Source organism: Neolamprologus multifasciatus, chromosome 14 (assembly GCF_963576455.1).
Source record: "Neolamprologus multifasciatus chromosome 14, fNeoMul1.2, whole genome shotgun sequence".
In the NCBI taxonomy this organism is placed as follows: Eukaryota; Metazoa; Chordata; class Actinopteri; order Cichliformes; family Cichlidae; genus Neolamprologus; species Neolamprologus multifasciatus.
In genome coordinates, this window is record NC_140452.1 from 2642488 (window position 1) to 2659379 (window position 16892).

The window sequence follows — 16892 nt, forward strand, 5'->3', positions numbered from 1 at the left end:
CCGTAAGAAGCATTTGAAAGTCCTGGAGTGGCCTAGCCAGTCTCCAGACCTCAATCCCATAGAAAATCTGTGGCGGGAGTTGAAAGTCCATGTTGCTCGGCGACAGCCCCAAAACATCACTGCTCTTGAGAAGATCTGCATGGAGGAATGGGCCAAAATACCAGCTACTGTGTGTGCAAACCTGGTAAAGACCTATAGTAAACGTTTGACCTCTGTTATTGCCAACAAAGGTTATGTTACAAAGTATTGAGTTGTATTTTTGTTATTGACCAAATACTTATTTTCCACCCTGATTTACGAATAAATTCTTTACAAATCCTACCATGTGAATTCATGGATTTTTTTTTCACATTCTGTCTCTCACAGTTGAAGTGTACCTCTGGTGCAAATTACTGACCTCTGTCATCATTTTAAGTGGGGGAACTTGCACAATCGGTGGCTGACTAAATACTTTTTTGCCCCACTGTATGTCCATCCATCCATCCATTCGCTTCCGCTTCTCCTTTTCAGGGTCGCGGGGGACGCGGGAGCCTATCCCAGCTGTCATAGGGCGAGAGGCGGGGTACACCCTGGACAGGTCGCCAGTCTGTCGCAGGGCCAACACACAGGGACAGACAACCATTCGCACTCTCATTCACTCGCACATTCACACCTAATGGCAATTTGGATTTTCCAATTGACCTATCCCCACAAGCTGCATGTCTTTGGACGGTGGGAGGAAGCCGGAGTACCCGGAGGGAACCCACGCAAACACGGGGAGAACATGCAAACTCCACACAGAAAGACCCCGGCCTGATGGTGGAATTGAACTCAGGACCTTCTTGCTGTGCGGCAACAGTGCTAACCACCATGCCACCGTGCTGCTTTATATGTTGTTCAGTATATTTCTATGCAATCATTTAAAAAAATATTTCTTCACGTCATTATGCGGCCGCAAGTAGAGGTGACATGGGCCGCGAGATTGACACACAGACATTAGAGCCTCTTAATGTGTGTTTTTTTCCAGCGTGGAATTACCAAAAACAGAGAGGGAACAGCCGAACATATGAAACAGGAAAAGACCGCCATGTAATCCATTTATTTCAACAAAGTAACTGTATTCTGAAGACCACCTTTTTAAATGGTAACTGTAACGGAATACAGTTACTCATATTTTGTATTTTAAATACATAACGCTGGTACTTGTATTCCGTTACTCCCCAACACTGGTAACAGTGCAGTGTGAAGAACATCCCTTAATTCAATTCAGTTTTATTTATACAGCGCCAAATCGCAACAACAGTCGCCTCAGGGCGCTTTATAATGTAAGGTAAAAAAACATATAATAATAATTTGCATTTAACTCAAGCGAAGGGAAGTCTGATAACAGCAAACTTTACCCTCCAACACTTGAAAGTCGTGCTGAGAAGGTTTTCTAGAAAAAAGGACTTTAAAAACAAAGACAAACAGGGTTTGCTTCATTTTGTGTGGGACCTGATGTGATGTGACATAATGTAAGAATTTCCTTCAGGATAAATAAAATCCTATGAAATTAAATTATTTTTTATAACTCCTGTAATGAAGTTGACCTCTCCCTGCCACGTTTCCAGGGGAATCTGAGATGGTCTGAAGTCACGTAGAGTAACCAGACTTTAACTTGCTGATCCCTATTATGCTATATAGTGTGTGTGAGTGTGTGTGTGTGTGTGTGTGTGTGTGTGTGTGTATGTGTGTGTGTTTATTGCCTGAAAGCTATATTATATTACAGCGTATATTTCTGTGGCACACAGGTTCTCTCTGGTGCTTCTCTTCTGTTTTGTTAAATACAAATCAGCTAAACATTAATTCATCTCCACAGGAAGACACTTTCTCATAATTTAACAAACACAAGGTCAGCTGCTGTCAATCACTCTGTGAAACTTTACTACACCTACATGACATTATAGAGGACAGCACATGTTCATAAACGCCTCTGATCTTTGACATCTGTGTTCCATACAAGATCGGATTCATGAGCGGCTGCATCATGAGAAAATACAGAGACAGGAAGATTCTCAGAGCGGCAGGTAAACCCGTCGTATCGAACCTACTCTGAAATAATTCAAAGCAACAACCAAAAGAGAAATTCAAGAGAGACACCAGCTGAGGCGTGCAGGTGGTGAGGCTTTTTGTCTCATCTGTTTGGATCCATAAAAACACACTTTGAGGATTTTCATGTAAGAAAACAAGATGATAAGTGTGGGGACTATGACACCCATAATAATGTCAAAAATCCCATAAACATTATTCACCTTTGTGCTAGAACAAGCCAGCCTAACCACAGGGTAATTCTGACAATACAAACTGTTTAAGAAGTTTCCACACAGCCTGAGACGCAAGTTTAAGGATAAAGCAATAAGAAATTTCGCTAAAGAGTACGCCCACATCACCATAATCAGAACAGCTGTATTGTTAGATGTCATTTGGGTGTTATATTGTAGAGGACAACAAATAGCGAGGTATCTGTCATATGACATGGCGGCTAAGTTTGAAACTTCAATAGTTCCATAAGTGTGAACGCAGAAGATCTGCAGGAAGCACAGAGGAGCAGAAACAGTGTGAACATCAGAGAGGATCTGAAGCAGGAGGGACGGAAACAGCCCTGTGCTACCATACAGCCCATTCACAAACAGGCTGCACAGAAACATGTACATAGGTTCATGTAAGCTTCTGTTCACACAGATAACCACAATCAGAGACGTGTTGGCAGCAATGATCAGGATGTATAATATTACAGTTAATGAGAAATAGAAGAATTTTAAACTTCCAACATTCATAAAAGCTCCAAGAATGAAATAAGACAGAGGAGGCGTAGTTACATTTAACATAGCTCACAAAGTACAAATGTCCCAAATATGTCATGTGCACAGTTGCTGTGTCTGATCTAACAAACACTGCAGCTCACCTGTTCACCTGTGACAACACAGTCACCTCTGCAGCCTTTTTATACCTTCTCAGCACAAATCCGCCTCCGTCGTTCCATGTGACGGACTAACGAGTTTAGTGATTGACGGGAAGCTTCGGATTTGTTTTGTTTTGCATCTGTTGTGGTTCAGTGCAACAGCCTCTGTCTCCTGAGCACTTACCGTCTGGAATTGTTTCAGTTTTCAGAGTGAGCTATCTCTTTGCTTTAATAGCACAGGGTGAGCAGGTGAGCAGAAGCCCCGAGTGCCTGGGTTTGATTCTACCTGAGGCCCTTTGTGTATCTGTTCAGCTTCAGAGGACAACCTCACAGACGTAGCCGTCCTCATGTGAAACCTGGTTAGTTGTTGCCTCGCTGCATCACGGTTGTCAGTAAGCAGTCATGTGTCTCACGCTACACCTGCTCAGACCTATAGGCTGTATCCAAATTCAGGGTCTGCAGCCTTAAAGTACGCAGCCTCAACGATCCAAAAGGGCCGCGTACTCAAAGACCGCTAAGGCCGGAATTGCGAGGCTTGTGAGATGGGACGGTCTAGCCTCCGTTGCGCTGCCCAGGTTGCCTAGCAACCATGATACTAACAGCTGGAAACGTTTCATACAGCTTTGTTTGACAGAAATGAAGGAGAAAATCTTTTGTTCATTTGTTTGTTTGTTTCTACATGAGGTTTGGTCATCCTCTGTAAGATTAAGGTCAGCTATTGAACGGCGTATATTTTAAAGTAAAGGCTTTAAAACCAAGTTAGTACAAACGTCACTAATGTCACATAACTTTGCCGACATGTGGCCAACAGTAATGTTTTAATGTTCTTCATTATTAAACATTTGCACATAAATAAGTGACATAATATTCAGTTCTTACTTAAAGTTTACTCTTCGGTCGTCCCTCATCTGCCGTTTTTTTTCGGCAAAATTATCCACACCCACCACCGCGCTATGCATTCTGGGATATGTTGGGCCACGAAGTCTACACCGCCACGTCCTTAAAATTCAGGGAAATGAAGGACGCAATTCAGGGCCGCATTTCGAGCAGCCTTTGAATTTGGACAGCCTTCGTCGCGTCGCTGTGACGTAATCGGCCTTAAAATGCGGCCTTTAAGGCTGCAGACCCTGAATTGGGATACAGCCATAGATTCTGGCCTTGGCTCAGACTGCACCACTAATTTTGCAAACATGCACCTCTGGCAACACGTCACTGACGTGCTGATGAAGATGGGCCCACTAAAACAACAGGCCAGGCTCAGCATGAGTCGAAATTTCTGCACTTTTCAGTTACCAACATGAACCTGTTCTTGTTTTAAATAAGCTATCACAGGCAAATTCAGCCTGTTTCACACCGACCACTTCCTGCGCAATTTGAGCAGAACATCACAGTTCAGAGGTTCAGAAGAAGAAAACCACTTTTATTCTGCTGTGGGTGTCCTACTGTGGACAAAGGACGACTCATCCTGATCTAGTCTGATAGATCTAAATCTGAGTGTTTCAAGCAGGTGAATAATGAGTGGTAGGTTAGCTGAGCCCAAACCCTAACCTCAGATGGGTCACCTATGACCTGGTAAATAGATTTCCCCCTGATACCCAGTGACAGTCAGTGTGTCGCTGCCTGTAGAGGTCTGTGCAGCCCTCTGTGGATATGCCTCCCCAGACCATCAGTGACCGCCCACAAACGATGTTACAAACGTTCTCCACAACTTCTCCAGACCCCTTCACATCTGTCACATGTGCTCAGAGTGAACCTGCTCTCGTCTGTGAAAAGTTTTGGCCACCATTGGTGGACCTGCCAATTATGGTATTCTATGGCAAATGCCTGTCGGGCTCCATGGTGCCGGGCAGTGAGCACAGGGTCCACTAGAGGACGTCGGGGCCTCAAACCTCCTCGTTAGTCTGTTTCTGATTGTTTGGTCAGAGACATTCACACCAGTGTCCTGCTGGAGGTCATTCTGTAGCTCTGAGGATGTTCCTCCTGTTCCTCCTTACAAAGAGGAACATTTACCGGTCCTGCTGATGGGTTAAGGGCCTTCTATGGCCCTGTCCACCGATAACTGCCCATCTCTCTGCATGGTCCTGAGACCGTGCTGGGAGACACATCAAACCTTCTAGCAATGGTACGTAGATGTCATCCCTGTCATCCACAGGTAGTTGGGCTACCTAGCTCTGCAGGGTCCAGGTATGGCCTGAAACTGACTAACATCTCCTAATACTTACCTGAATAGTTCAACAGACTCAATGCTGTAGTCTGATTAAAGTGTTCTTTTACTTTTTTAGCAGTGTGTTTGGTACCACAGTTTGGCCTGACTTTGATCAAAGTGGGTCGTTTGATTTTATTATTGCGGTAGGGTCTCTACCTTACAATATGAAGCACTTGTGAAAAGGTCGGTCATCCCAAGCCTGCTGACAGTCATGCTCACAGTCTTCATGGTGGCGCTTCTGAAAACATGTCAGGTGGTTACCTGACTGATGAATGCCCCAGTCTGGTGCACGTGAACGCTCCCTGTTTTTAACCAAGAATAAACTCAGAAGCTTTCGTTCAGATTGTTCTGCTCAGCTACAATTAAACTGAAACTAATCATTAAAAATAGTTTTAGATTTATGAGTCACCAGTACAGCACACCTTTATCTAACTGAGGAGTCTAAATGTCCATCCATCCATCCATCTTCATCCGCTTTATCCGAGACCGGGTCGTGGGGGCAGCAGCCTAAGCAAAGAGGCCCAGACCTCCCTCTCCTCAGCCACCTCCTCCAGCTTATCCGGGGGAACACCAAGGCGTTCCCAGGCCAGCCGAGAGATATAATCTCTCCAGCATGTCCTAGATCTGACCCAGGGCCTCCTCCCGGTGGGACATGCCTGGAACACCTCACCCAGGAGGCGCCCAGGAGGCATCCTTATCAGATGCCCGAACCACCTCAGCTGGCTCCTTTCGATGTGGAGCAGCAGCGGCTCTACTCTGAGCCCCTCCCGGATGGCCGAACTTCTCGCCCTATCTCTAAGGAAGAGGCCAGCCAGCCTTCGGAGGAAGCTCATTTCTGCCGCTTGTATCTGCAATCTCGTTCTTTCGGTCACTACCCACAGCTCGTGGCCATAGGTGCACGACCTGTGCACGAGCTGCAGCTGCAGCTGCAGCCCCAATCTGTCTGTCGATCTCCGGCTCCCTTCTCCCATCACTCGCGAACAAGACCCCGAGATACTTGAACTCCTCCACTTGGGGCAGGAACTCATCCCCGACCCGGAGTGGGCACTCCACCCTTTTCCGGCTGAGAACCATGGCCTCAGATTTGGAGGTGCTGATCCTCATTCCCGCTGCTTCACACTCGGCTGCGAACCGTTCCAGTGCGAGCTGGAGGCCCTCACCCAATGAAGCCAACAGAGCCACATCATCCGCAAAAATCAGAGATGAGATTCTGAGGCCACCAAAGTGAAAGCCCTCCGCCACTTGGCTGCGCCTAGAAATCCTGTCCATAAAAATTATGAACAAAATCGGTGACAAAGGTCAGCCCTGGCGGAGCCCAGCACCCACCAGGAACGAGTCCGACTTACTGCCGGCAATGCGAACCAAGCTCTTGCAACCGTTGTATAGGGATCGAATGGCCCGTAGCAATGGGCCAGACACCCCATACTCCCGCAACACCTCCCACAGGACACCCCGAGGGACATGGTCGAATGCCTTCTCCAAGTCCACAAAACACATGTAGACTGGTTGGGCAAACTCCCATGCACCCTCAAGTATCCTCGAGAGGATAAAGAGCTGGTCCAGTGTTCCGTGACCAGGACGAAAACCGCATTGTTCCTCCTGTATCCGAGGTTCGACTAGCGGACGAACTCTCCTTTCCAGCACCCTGGCATAGACTTTCCCAGGGAGGCTGAGGAGTGTGATCCCCCTGTAGTTGGAACACACCCTCCGGTCCCCCTTCTTAAAGATGGGGACCACCACCCCGGTTTGCCAGTCCACGGGTACTGCCCCTGATCTCCACGCAACATTGAAGAGGCGTGTCAACCAGGACAGCCCTACAACATCCAGAGCCTTCAGGAACTCGGGGCGGACCTCATCAACACCAGGGGCTCTGCCACCAAGGAGTTGTTTAACTGCCTCAGTGACCTCGCCCCCGGAAATTGGCGGGTCATTCCCCTCATCCCCAGACTCTGCTTCCTCCTCGGAAGATGTGTCAGTGCGATTAAGGAGGTCCTCGAAGTATTCCTTCCACCGCCCAACAATTTTCTCAGTCGACGTCAGCAGCGCTCCGCCAGCACTAAACACAGTGCAGGTAGAGCACTGCTTTCCCCTCCTGAGACGCGTGACGGTTTGCCAGAATCTCTTTGAGGCAATCTGAAAGTCTTTTTCCATGCCTTCCTCCTCCCACACCCGAGTTTTTGCTTCAGCCACTGCCCAAGCCGCATTCCGCTTGGCCTGTCGATACCTGTCGGCTGCCTCCGGAGTCTCACAGGCTAACCAAGCCCGATAGGACTCCTTCTTCAGCCTGGTGGCTCCCTTCACCTCTGGTGTCCACCATTTGGTTCGGGGATTACCACCACGGCAGGCACCAACCACCTTGCGGCAGCAGCTCAATGCAGCAGCTTCGGCAATGGAGACGCTGAACATGGTCCATTCGGACTCAATGTTCCCAGTCTCCCTCGGAATGCTGTTGAAGCTCTGCCGGAGGTGTGCTTTGAAGATCTCGCGGACTGGGGCCTCTGTTAGACGTTCCCAGCACACCCTCACTACGGGGTTAGGTGCACCGGGTCTGTCCAGCATCCTCCCCCGCCACCTGATCCAACTCACCACCAGGTGGTGATCAGTTGACAGCTCAGCTCCTCTCTTTACACGAGTGTCCAGAACATATGGCCACAGGTCTGGTGATACGATTAAAAAATCGATCATCGACCTACGGCCTATAGCGTCCTGGTGCCACGTGCACTTATGGACACTCTTATGTTCGAACAAGGTGTTCGTTATGGCCAAACTGTGATTAGCACAGAAGTCTAATAACAAAGCACCGCTCGGGTTCAGATCAGGGAGGCCATTCCTCCCAATCACGCCCCTCCAGGTCTCACTTTCATTACCCACATGAGCATTGAAGTCTCGGCGCATAAGCGCAGATGACAGTCAGGACCCGTTCTCCGACCCTAAGGTGCAGGGAACAAACCCTCTCATCCACCGGGAAAAACCCCAACGTACCGGCAGCAAGCCGAGGGGATATTAGAATGCCCACCCCAGCCCGCCGCCTCTCAGCAGGGGCAACTCCAGACTGAGACAGAGTTCAGCCCCTCTCCAGGAGACTGGTTCCAGAGCCCAAGCCATACGTTGAGGCGAGCCCGACTATATCTAGCCGGTACCTCTCAACCTCACGCACTAACTCAGGCTCCTTCCCCAACAGATGGGTGACATTCCATGTCCCTATTGCCAGTCTTGGCAGCCGGGGGTCAGTCTGCCAGGGCCTCCGCTCCTGGCCGCCACCCGGCACACAATGCACCCGACCCCTATGGCGCCTCCTGTGGGTGGTGGGCCTGCGGGAAGACGGGCCCATGTCTCCTCTTCGGGCTGTGCCCGGCCGGGCCCCATGGACTAAGGCCTGGCCACCAGACGCTCGCCCTCGGGCACCCTCCCCGGGCCTGGCTCCAGGGCGGGGCCCCGGTAACCCTATCCCGGGCAGGGTAAACTGTTCCCTCGATGTTCTTTTCATAAGGGTCTTCTGAATCGCTCTTTGTCTGGTCCCTCACCCAGGACCAATTTGCCATGGGAGACCCTACCAGGGGGCAAAAGCCCCCAGACAACATAGCCCCTGGGATCCCTGGGACACACAAACCCCTCCACCACGATAACGTAGCGATTCACGGAGAGGGTGTCTGACTGTGTGTCACATCTTGTATCTTTTGTATTTCCTAATGTACAGAGACCACCTGCTACATGTCAGCTCACGATAGAAAGTGATATGAGTATAGATTACATTTTTTAAAAATGGAACAAAAGTAGAAAGCAGTTTTTATAGTTTTATATATTTATATGTTGTAGAATGCAGTGGACGGTAACGATACAGAGAGGTAGAGGGTAAGGACCAAACTATTCTTGTGTAACGTTTTTCCTGTTCATGCACTCCACTTTGATTTTACAAAAGTTCTTCAGATTGAACCTCAGAGTTAAAGTTCATATTAGTTTATTGACCAAAGCAACTAAAATCCATCCTGGGGGGGGTCATTACAGAGCGGTCTGAGGGGAAGTCGTTATCATCCCGAGGCCAGAGCTCAGGACCGCTCACTCTGATTGGTCGGCTCGGGACCTCTCTGGTCTCTTTGGTCTCTCAGGTTTCCAGCTCTGATTTGCTCCAGAGGGAATTAGAGGAAACTTTAGCTAATGTGAAAATGCCTCAGGGACAAACATGATGACACACTGAAATGACCTTTGACCTCAGGGACTTCATTAACGAGCCACAGTGATAGAGAAACAGTTTAGTCTCTGAAGGATTTTCCAGTGAAACCAACAGTACAATTTGAATTAGAACTTTTTAACACCATCAGTAATAAATGTATTAAACTAAGACTTCACATTCGTCTAACGCCTGCTGAAGTCACGCACCCTCACATCTAAAGACAATTATACAGGTTCAGAGTTTTCCAGTTAGTCTCGGTGCCGGAGGGAAGTCGGACTGAAGTTAAACTGGCTTTTCCGGATCAGTCCCTCTGATAGAAAATGGATTCGGATTTTCACTCCTCCAGGAACCCAAATACTTTAATACACAACTGTAGGATTTAAGCCACACACACGATGGTTCTCACCTGATTAAATGAAGTTAAAAGTTCAACCAAAGATAGTTTAAAGGCCTCCTGCATCTTTGACTAACCCTGAGTTTTCAGTTCCATTAAAGCTGATCAGAACATGAATGGACCACGTTTCATCGTGTGAACAATCTGAGTGTGAAGACCACTTTCAGGCTGTCTGGGGGTTCGAAAACTCACCTTTTAAACCACTGTAGTCCACTTTAAAACGTTCACATTGACGGTGTCATTGGATGAATTTGTGACATTTATGTTTTCAAAACTAGCTCAATATTTCTGCATTTTTACATGCGAATAAAAAGATCTGACCAATCAGAACGCTGCATTTGGTACAAGTCTGTTTAAAGGTCAAAACATGCACATGTACTGAATATTTAGTGAGATGGAAACATTGAAATACTCCTGTTTCCCTCAGACTCACAGCTGGCTACTGCTCCGGGTCAGTTGACTGTCTGAAATCATCCTTCTTCCTCCTCAGATGTGGTCCAAACTCTGCACACAGAACTCAAACCCACTGACATCCTGAAACATGGACCAAAGCTTCGGCTCTGCCATCAAACCAGGAAACCCTCCCTGTTGCTGCCTGTTCCTGAGAATCAGATGAACCAGAATCTCAGTTTCTGCCTGTTCAGAAACGTCAGGAATGATGAACACAACAATGGACATAAGGAGCTTCTTTCACAGAAAAAACTCAGATGTTATTTTATATATTATGCTTTATATGTTGTTCAGTATATTTCTATGCAGTCATTTAAAAAATATTTCTTCATGTCATTATGCGGCCGCAAGTAGAGGTGACATGGGCCGCGAGATTGACACACAGACATTAGAGCCTCTTAATGCGTGTTTTTCTCCAGCGTGGAATTACCAAAAACAGAGAGGGAACAGCCGAACATATGAAACAGGAAAAGACCGCCATGTAATCCATTTATTTCAACAAAGTAACTGTATTCTGAAGACCACCTTTTTAAATGGTAACTGTAACGGAATACAGTTACTCATATTTTGTATTTTAAATACATAACGCTGGTACTTGTATTCTGTTACTCCCCAACACTGGTAACAGTGCAGTGTGAAGAACATCCCTTAATTCAATTCAGTTTTATTTATACAGCGCCAAATCGCAACAACAGTCGCCTCAGGGCGCTTTATAATGTAAGGTAAAAAAACATATAATAATAATTTGCATTTAACTCAAGCGAAGGGAAGTCTGATAACAGCAAACTTTACCCTCCAACACTTGAAAGTCGTGCTGAGAAGGTTTTCTAGAAAACAGGACTTTAAAAACAAAGACAAACAGGGTTCGCTTCATTTTGTGTGGGACCTGATGTGATGTGACATAATGTAAGAATTTCCTTCAGGATAAATAAAATCCTATGAAATTAAATGATTTTTTATAACTCCTGTAATGAAGTTGACCTCTCCCTGCCACGTTTCCAGGGGAATCTGAGATGGTCTGAAGTCACGTAGAGTAACCAAACTTTAACTTGCTGATCCCTATTATGCTATATAGTGTGTGTGTGTGTGTGTGTGTTTATTGCCCGAAAGCTATATTATATTACAGCGTATATTTCTGTGGCACACAGGTTCTCTCTGGTGCTTCTCTTCTGTTTTCTTAAATACAAATCAGCTAAACATTAATTCATCTCCACAGGAAGACACTTTCTCATAATTTAACAAACACAAGGTCAGCTGCTGTCAATCACTCTGTGAAACTTTACTACACCTACATGACATTATAGAGGACAGCACATGTTCATAAACGCCTCTGATCTTTGACATCTGTGTTCCATACAAGATCGGATTCATGAGTGGCTGCATCATGAGAAAATACAGAGACAGGAAGATTCTCACAGCGGCAGGTAAACCCGTCGTATCGAACCTACTCTGAAATAATTCAAAGCAAGAACCAAAAAAAAAATTCAAGAGAGACACCAGCTGAGGCGTGCAGGTGGTGAGGCTTTTTTGTCTCATCTGTTTGGATCCATAAAAACACACTTTGAGGATTTTCATGTAAGAAAACAAGATGATAAGTGTGGGAACTATGACAGTCATAATAACATCAAAAATCCCATAAACATTATTCACCTTTGTGCTAGAACAAGCCAGCCTAACCACAGGGTAATTCTGACAATACAAACTGTTTAAGAAGTTTCCACACAGCCTGAGACGCAGGTTTAAGGAAAAACCAATAAGAAATTTTGCTAAAGAGTACGCCCACATCACCATAATCAGAACAGCTGTATTGTTAGATGTCATTTGGGTGTTATATTGTAGAGGACAACAAATAGCGAGGTATCTGTCATATGACATGACGGCTAAGTTTGAAACTTCAATACTTCCATAAGTGTGAACGCAGAAGATCTGCAGGAAGCACAGAGGAGCAGAAACAGTGTGAACATCAGAGAGGATCTGAAGCAGGAGGGACGGAAACAGCCCTGTGCTACCATACAGCCCATTCACAAACAGGCTGCACAGAAACATGTACATAGGTTCATGTAAGCTTCTGTTCACACAGATAACCACAATCAGAGACGTGTTGGCAGCAATGATCAGGATGTATAATATTACAGTTAATGAGAAATAGAAGAATTTTAAACTTCCAACATTCATAAAAGCTCCAAGAATGAAATAAGACAGAGGAGGCGTAGTTACATTTAACATAGCTCACAAAGTACAAATGTCCCAAATATGTCATGTGCACAGTTGTTGTGTCTGATCTAACAAACACTGCAGCTCACCTGTTCACCTGTGACAACACAGTCACCTCTGCAGCCTTTTTATACCTTCTCAGCACAAATCCGCCTCCGTCGCTCCATGTGACGGACTAACGAGTTTAGTGATTGACGGGAAGGTTTGGATTTGTTTTGTTTTGCATCTGTTGTGGTTCAGTGCAACAGCCTCTGTCTCCTGAGCACTCACCGTCTGGAATTGTTTCAGTTTTCAGAGTGAGCTATGTCGTTGCTTTAATAGCACAGGGTGAGCAGGTGAGCAGAAGCCCCGAGTGCCTGGGTTTGACTCTACCTGAGGCCCTTTGTGTATCTGTTCAGCTTCAGAGGACAACCTCACAGACGCAGCAGTCCTCATGTGAAACCTGGTTAGTTGTTGCCTCGCTGCATCACAGCTGGCAGCTTGGAGTTGACGTGACGTCAACAAAGAGCTGTCAGTAAGCAGTCATGTGTCTCACGCTAAACCTGCTCAGACCTACAGATTCTGGCCTTGGCTCAGACTGCACCACTAATTTTGCAAACATGCACCTGTGGCAACACGTCACTGACGTGCTGATGAAGATGGGCCCACTAAAACAACAGGCCAGGCTCAGCATGAGTCGAAATTTCTGCACTTTTCAGTTACCAACATGAACCTTTTCTTGTTTTAAATAAGCTATCACAGGCAAATTCAGCCTGTTTCACACCGACCACTTCCTGCGCAATTTGAGCAGAACATCACAGTTCAGAGGTTCAGAAGAAGAAAACCACTTTTATTCTGCTGTGGGTGTCCTACTGTGGACAAAGGACGACTCATCCTGATCTAGTCTGATAGATCTAAATCTGAGTGTTTCAAGCAGGTGAATAATGAGTGGTAGGTTAGCTGAGCCCAAACCCTAACCTCAGATGGGTCACCTATGACCTGGTAAATAGATTTCATCCTGATACCCGGTGACAGTCAGTGTGTCGCTGCCTGTAGAGGTCTGTGCAGCCCTCTGTGGATATGCCTCCCCAGACCATCAGTGACCCCCCACAAACTATGTTACAACGTTCTCCACAACTTCTCCAGACCCCTTCACATCTGTCACATGTGCTCAGAGTGAACCTGCTCTTGTCTGTGAAAAGTTTTGGCCACCATTGGTGGACCTGCCAATTATGGTATTCTATGGCAAATGCCTGTCGGGCTCCACGGTGCCGGGCAGTGAGCACAGGGTCCACTAGAGGACGTCCGGGCCTCAGACCCCCTCGTTAGTCTGTTTCTGATTGTTTGGTCAGAGACATTCACACCAGTGTCCTGCTGGAGGTCATTCTGTAGCTCTTTAAGATCGCTCCTCCTGTTCCTCCTTACAAAGAGGAGCATTTAGCGGTCCTGCTGATGGGTTAAGGGCCTTCTATGGCCCTGTCCACTGATAACTGCCCATCTCTCTGCATGGTCCTGAGACCGTGCTGGGAGACACATCAAACCTTCTAGCAATGGTACGTAGATGTCATCCCTGTCATCCACAGGTAGTTGGGCTACCTAGCTCTGCAGGGTCCAGGTATGGCCTGAAAATGACTAACATCTCCTTCTAATACTTACCTGAATAGTTCAACAGACTCAATGCTGTAGTCTGATTAAAGTGTTCTTTTACTTTTTTAGTAGTGTGTTTGGTACCACAGTTTGGCCTGACTTTGATCAAAGTGGGTCATTTGATTTTATTATTGCGGTAGGGTCTCTACCTTACAATATGAAGTAGGGATGCACCGATACCACTTTTTTGGAAACGAGTTGCATTTCAGTACTCGCCGATACCGATACCGAGTACTTAATAAAAACATGATTTAAATTTACAGGTAACAGCTTTAGTCCTATAATTTAACAAAAAACAAACAAACAAGGGACTGGTTTGGAATTAAGAACATTTATTTAAAATGAAAAGCATGTTGTATGCAACATATTAGAGAATAAATAATTATAAAAAACAAAATTTAATTTTAAATTTGTTCGTCTGTTTCTCTGTTTAGAAGTCTCACTAGCACAGTTACAGCTGGGATGACATCAGAGGCTAGTGCGTCGTAGCTGCTCACTTTTTTAGTTAGTTCCTCAAAGGGGGCGAGGATGGCAACAGTCGCCTCCATAAGAGCCTATTGGTGAGCGGTGAGATAGTCAGGGAGTTCGTGCTCGGACACGCCCAGCCCTCGCTTTTGCTCAATGAGGGACTGGAGCATGTAATACGTGCTGTTCCAGCGCGTCTGTACGTCCTGCTGCAGTCTCTTTATTGGCTGGTTGAGCTGTCCCTGAATGTCCTCGAGGCGGGAGTAGGCTAAGGCGCAATGTTTAAAATGCCCAACTATTTTCCGTCCCACTGCTATTGTCATGATCCTGGGTCCTTTTGACCCAGCGTTTTGTGTTTTCTATTAGTGATTGTGGTTCTGTTGTTCCTCCTGTTTAGTGTATTCTGTTCTGCCCATCTATTCCTGTGTTAAGTCCGCGTCTCCTAGTCTGTGTCTTTGCGTGTGTGTGTTTCCTGTTTTATTGTGAAGGTCTGCGTCTTATGCGAGTGTTTTTTAAGTTGCCTCCCTAGTCTCGTCACGTTAATCACTCCCAGCTGTGTCCCCCACCTGTGTGTAATCTCCCTGTGTTCTCTGAGTGTTTTTAAGTCGTGTCTTCTGTCTTAGTCGTGGCTGGTTCGTCTGTGTTGTTTCCCCTCGGTGTCCCTGCGTTTCTCCATCCGTGTCCCTGTGTGTATTTCCCCGGATCTCCCTGCACCTTTGTTCTGGTTTGTTTTATTAGCTCTGCCCAGTTTAGGTTTTCTTGCTCATGTTCACCCGCCTTTGCTGTTTATTTCTACTCGTGTTAATAAATGCTCACCTGCACCAGAGCTGCCGCTTCCGGGTCCTAAGTAGTTCCCACACGGCTTGCCCCGGCAGACCGTGACAGTACGAACCAGCCAACATGGACCCTGCGGCATTCAATCCGTCCGAGGAGCTCCAAGACGACATCGGTTATAATGTAGAGATCCTCCTCGGGCTGTGGCTAGAGAACCCTCCAGAGAAGCTTCGCCGCGCCATTGAAAGTCGATTACAACAGCTCTTTTCTGGCCTGCCATGGCTTCTGAAATCGCTTCCTCCAACCATGCAGGCGTTTCTCCAGCAGCGCTTCCGTCTCCGGCTCCCATGCCGCCGCCTGCAGCGCTTCCGTCTCCGGCTTCCACGCCACCGCCTGCAGCGCCTCCGGCTCCCACGCCGCCGCCTGCAGCGCTTCCGTCTCCGGCTTCCACGCCGCCGCCTGCAGCGCTTCCGTCTCCGGCTTCCGTCTCCGCCACCTGCAGCGCTTCCGTCTCTGGCTTCCACGCCGCCGCCGCCTGCAGCGCTTCCGTCAGCGGCTTCCACGCCGCCGCCTGCAGCACCTCCGGCTCACACGCCGCCGCCTGCAGCGCTTCCGTCTCCGGCTTCCACGCCGCCACCTGCAGCGCTTCCGTCTCTGGCTTCCACGCCGCCGCCTGCAGCGCTTCTGTCTCGGGCTCCCACGCCGCCGCCTGCAGCGCTTCCGTCTCCGGCTTCCACGCCGCCGCCTGCAGCGCTTCTGTCTCGGGCTCCCACGCCGCCGCCTGCAGCGCTTCCGTCTCCGGCTTCCACGCCGCCGCCTGCAGCGCTTCCGTCTCCGGCTTCCATGCCACCGCCTGCAGCGCCTCCGGCTCCCACGCCGCCGCCTGCAGCGCTTCCGTCTCCGGCTCCCACACCGCCGCCTGCAGCGCTTCCGCCTCCGGCTTCCACGCCGCCGCCTGCAGCGCTTCTGTCTCGGGCTCCCACGCCGCCTCCTGCAGCGCTTCCGTCTCCGGCTTCCACGCCGCCACCTGCAGCGCTTCCGTCTCTGGCTTCCACGCCGTCTCCGGCTTCCACGCCGCCACCTGCAGCGCTTCCGTCTCTGGCTTCCACGCCGCCTCCGGCTTCCACGCCGCCGCCTGCAGCGCTTCCGTCTGCGGCTTCCACGCCGCCGCCTGTAGCACCTCCGGCTCACACGCCGCCGCCTGCAGCGCTTCCGTCTCCGGCTTCCACGCCGCCACCTGCAGCGCTTCCGTCTCTGGCTTCCACGCCGCCGCCTGCAGCGCTTCTGTCTCGGGCTCCCACGCCGCCGCCTGCAGCGCTTCCGTCTCCGGCTTCCACGCCGCCGCCTGCAGCACCTCCGGCTCACACGCCGCCGCCTGCAGCGCTTCCGTCTCCGGCTTCCACGCCGCCGCCTGCAGCACCTCCGGCTCACACGCCGCCGCCGCCTGCAGCGCTTCCGTCTCCGGCTTCCACGCCGCCGCCTTCCACGCCGCCGCCTGCAGCACCTCCGGCTCACACGCCGCCGCCTGCAGCGCTTCTGTCTCGGGCTCCCACGCCGCCGCCTGCAGCGCTTCCGTCTCCGGCTTCCACGCCGCCGCCTGCAGCGCTTCCGTCTCTGGCTTCCACGCTGCCTCAGCATCCACACCAGCTGCAGCCTCTTCGTCCACGCCAGC

At 48.8% G+C, this 16892-nt stretch overlaps 2 protein-coding genes across 2 annotated transcripts; both read right to left on the bottom strand.

Moving 5' to 3' along the window:
- Window positions 1-1584: 1584 nt before the first annotated feature.
- LOC146502946 (olfactory receptor 6N1-like) lies at window positions 1585-4093 on the bottom strand. The gene is made up of 2 exons (XM_085183925.1): window positions 2186-4093; window positions 1585-2084 (listed from the first exon to the last, which is right to left on the bottom strand). The coding sequence occupies exons 1-2, from the start codon at window positions 2844-2846 to the stop codon at window positions 1882-1884; spliced, it is 864 nt and encodes a 287-aa protein (XP_085040051.1). The 5' UTR covers window positions 2847-4093; the 3' UTR covers window positions 1585-1881.
- Window positions 4094-11328: 7235 nt separating this feature from the next.
- LOC146502947 (olfactory receptor 10A3-like) lies at window positions 11329-12503 on the bottom strand. The gene has a single exon (XM_085184607.1). The coding sequence runs from the start codon at window positions 12365-12367 to the stop codon at window positions 11402-11404; it is 966 nt and encodes a 321-aa protein (XP_085040733.1). The 5' UTR covers window positions 12368-12503; the 3' UTR covers window positions 11329-11401.
- Between the last annotated feature and the right edge of the window lie 4389 nt (window positions 12504-16892).

Bases quoted from the DNA above. Each gene is read 5' to 3' on its own strand.
- LOC146502946 (XM_085183925.1), bottom strand. From the start codon at position 2,846: ATGTTAAATGTAACTACGCCTCCTCTGTCTTATTTCATTCTTGGAGCT. The intron at 2,085-2,185 runs TCAAAGTGTGTT...TTGGTTGTTGCT, and splicing joins GTTTTCTTACATGAAAATCC to TTGAATTATTTCAGAGTAGG.
- LOC146502947 (XM_085184607.1), bottom strand. From the start codon at position 12,367: ATGTTAAATGTAACTACGCCTCCTCTGTCTTATTTCATTCTTGGAGCT.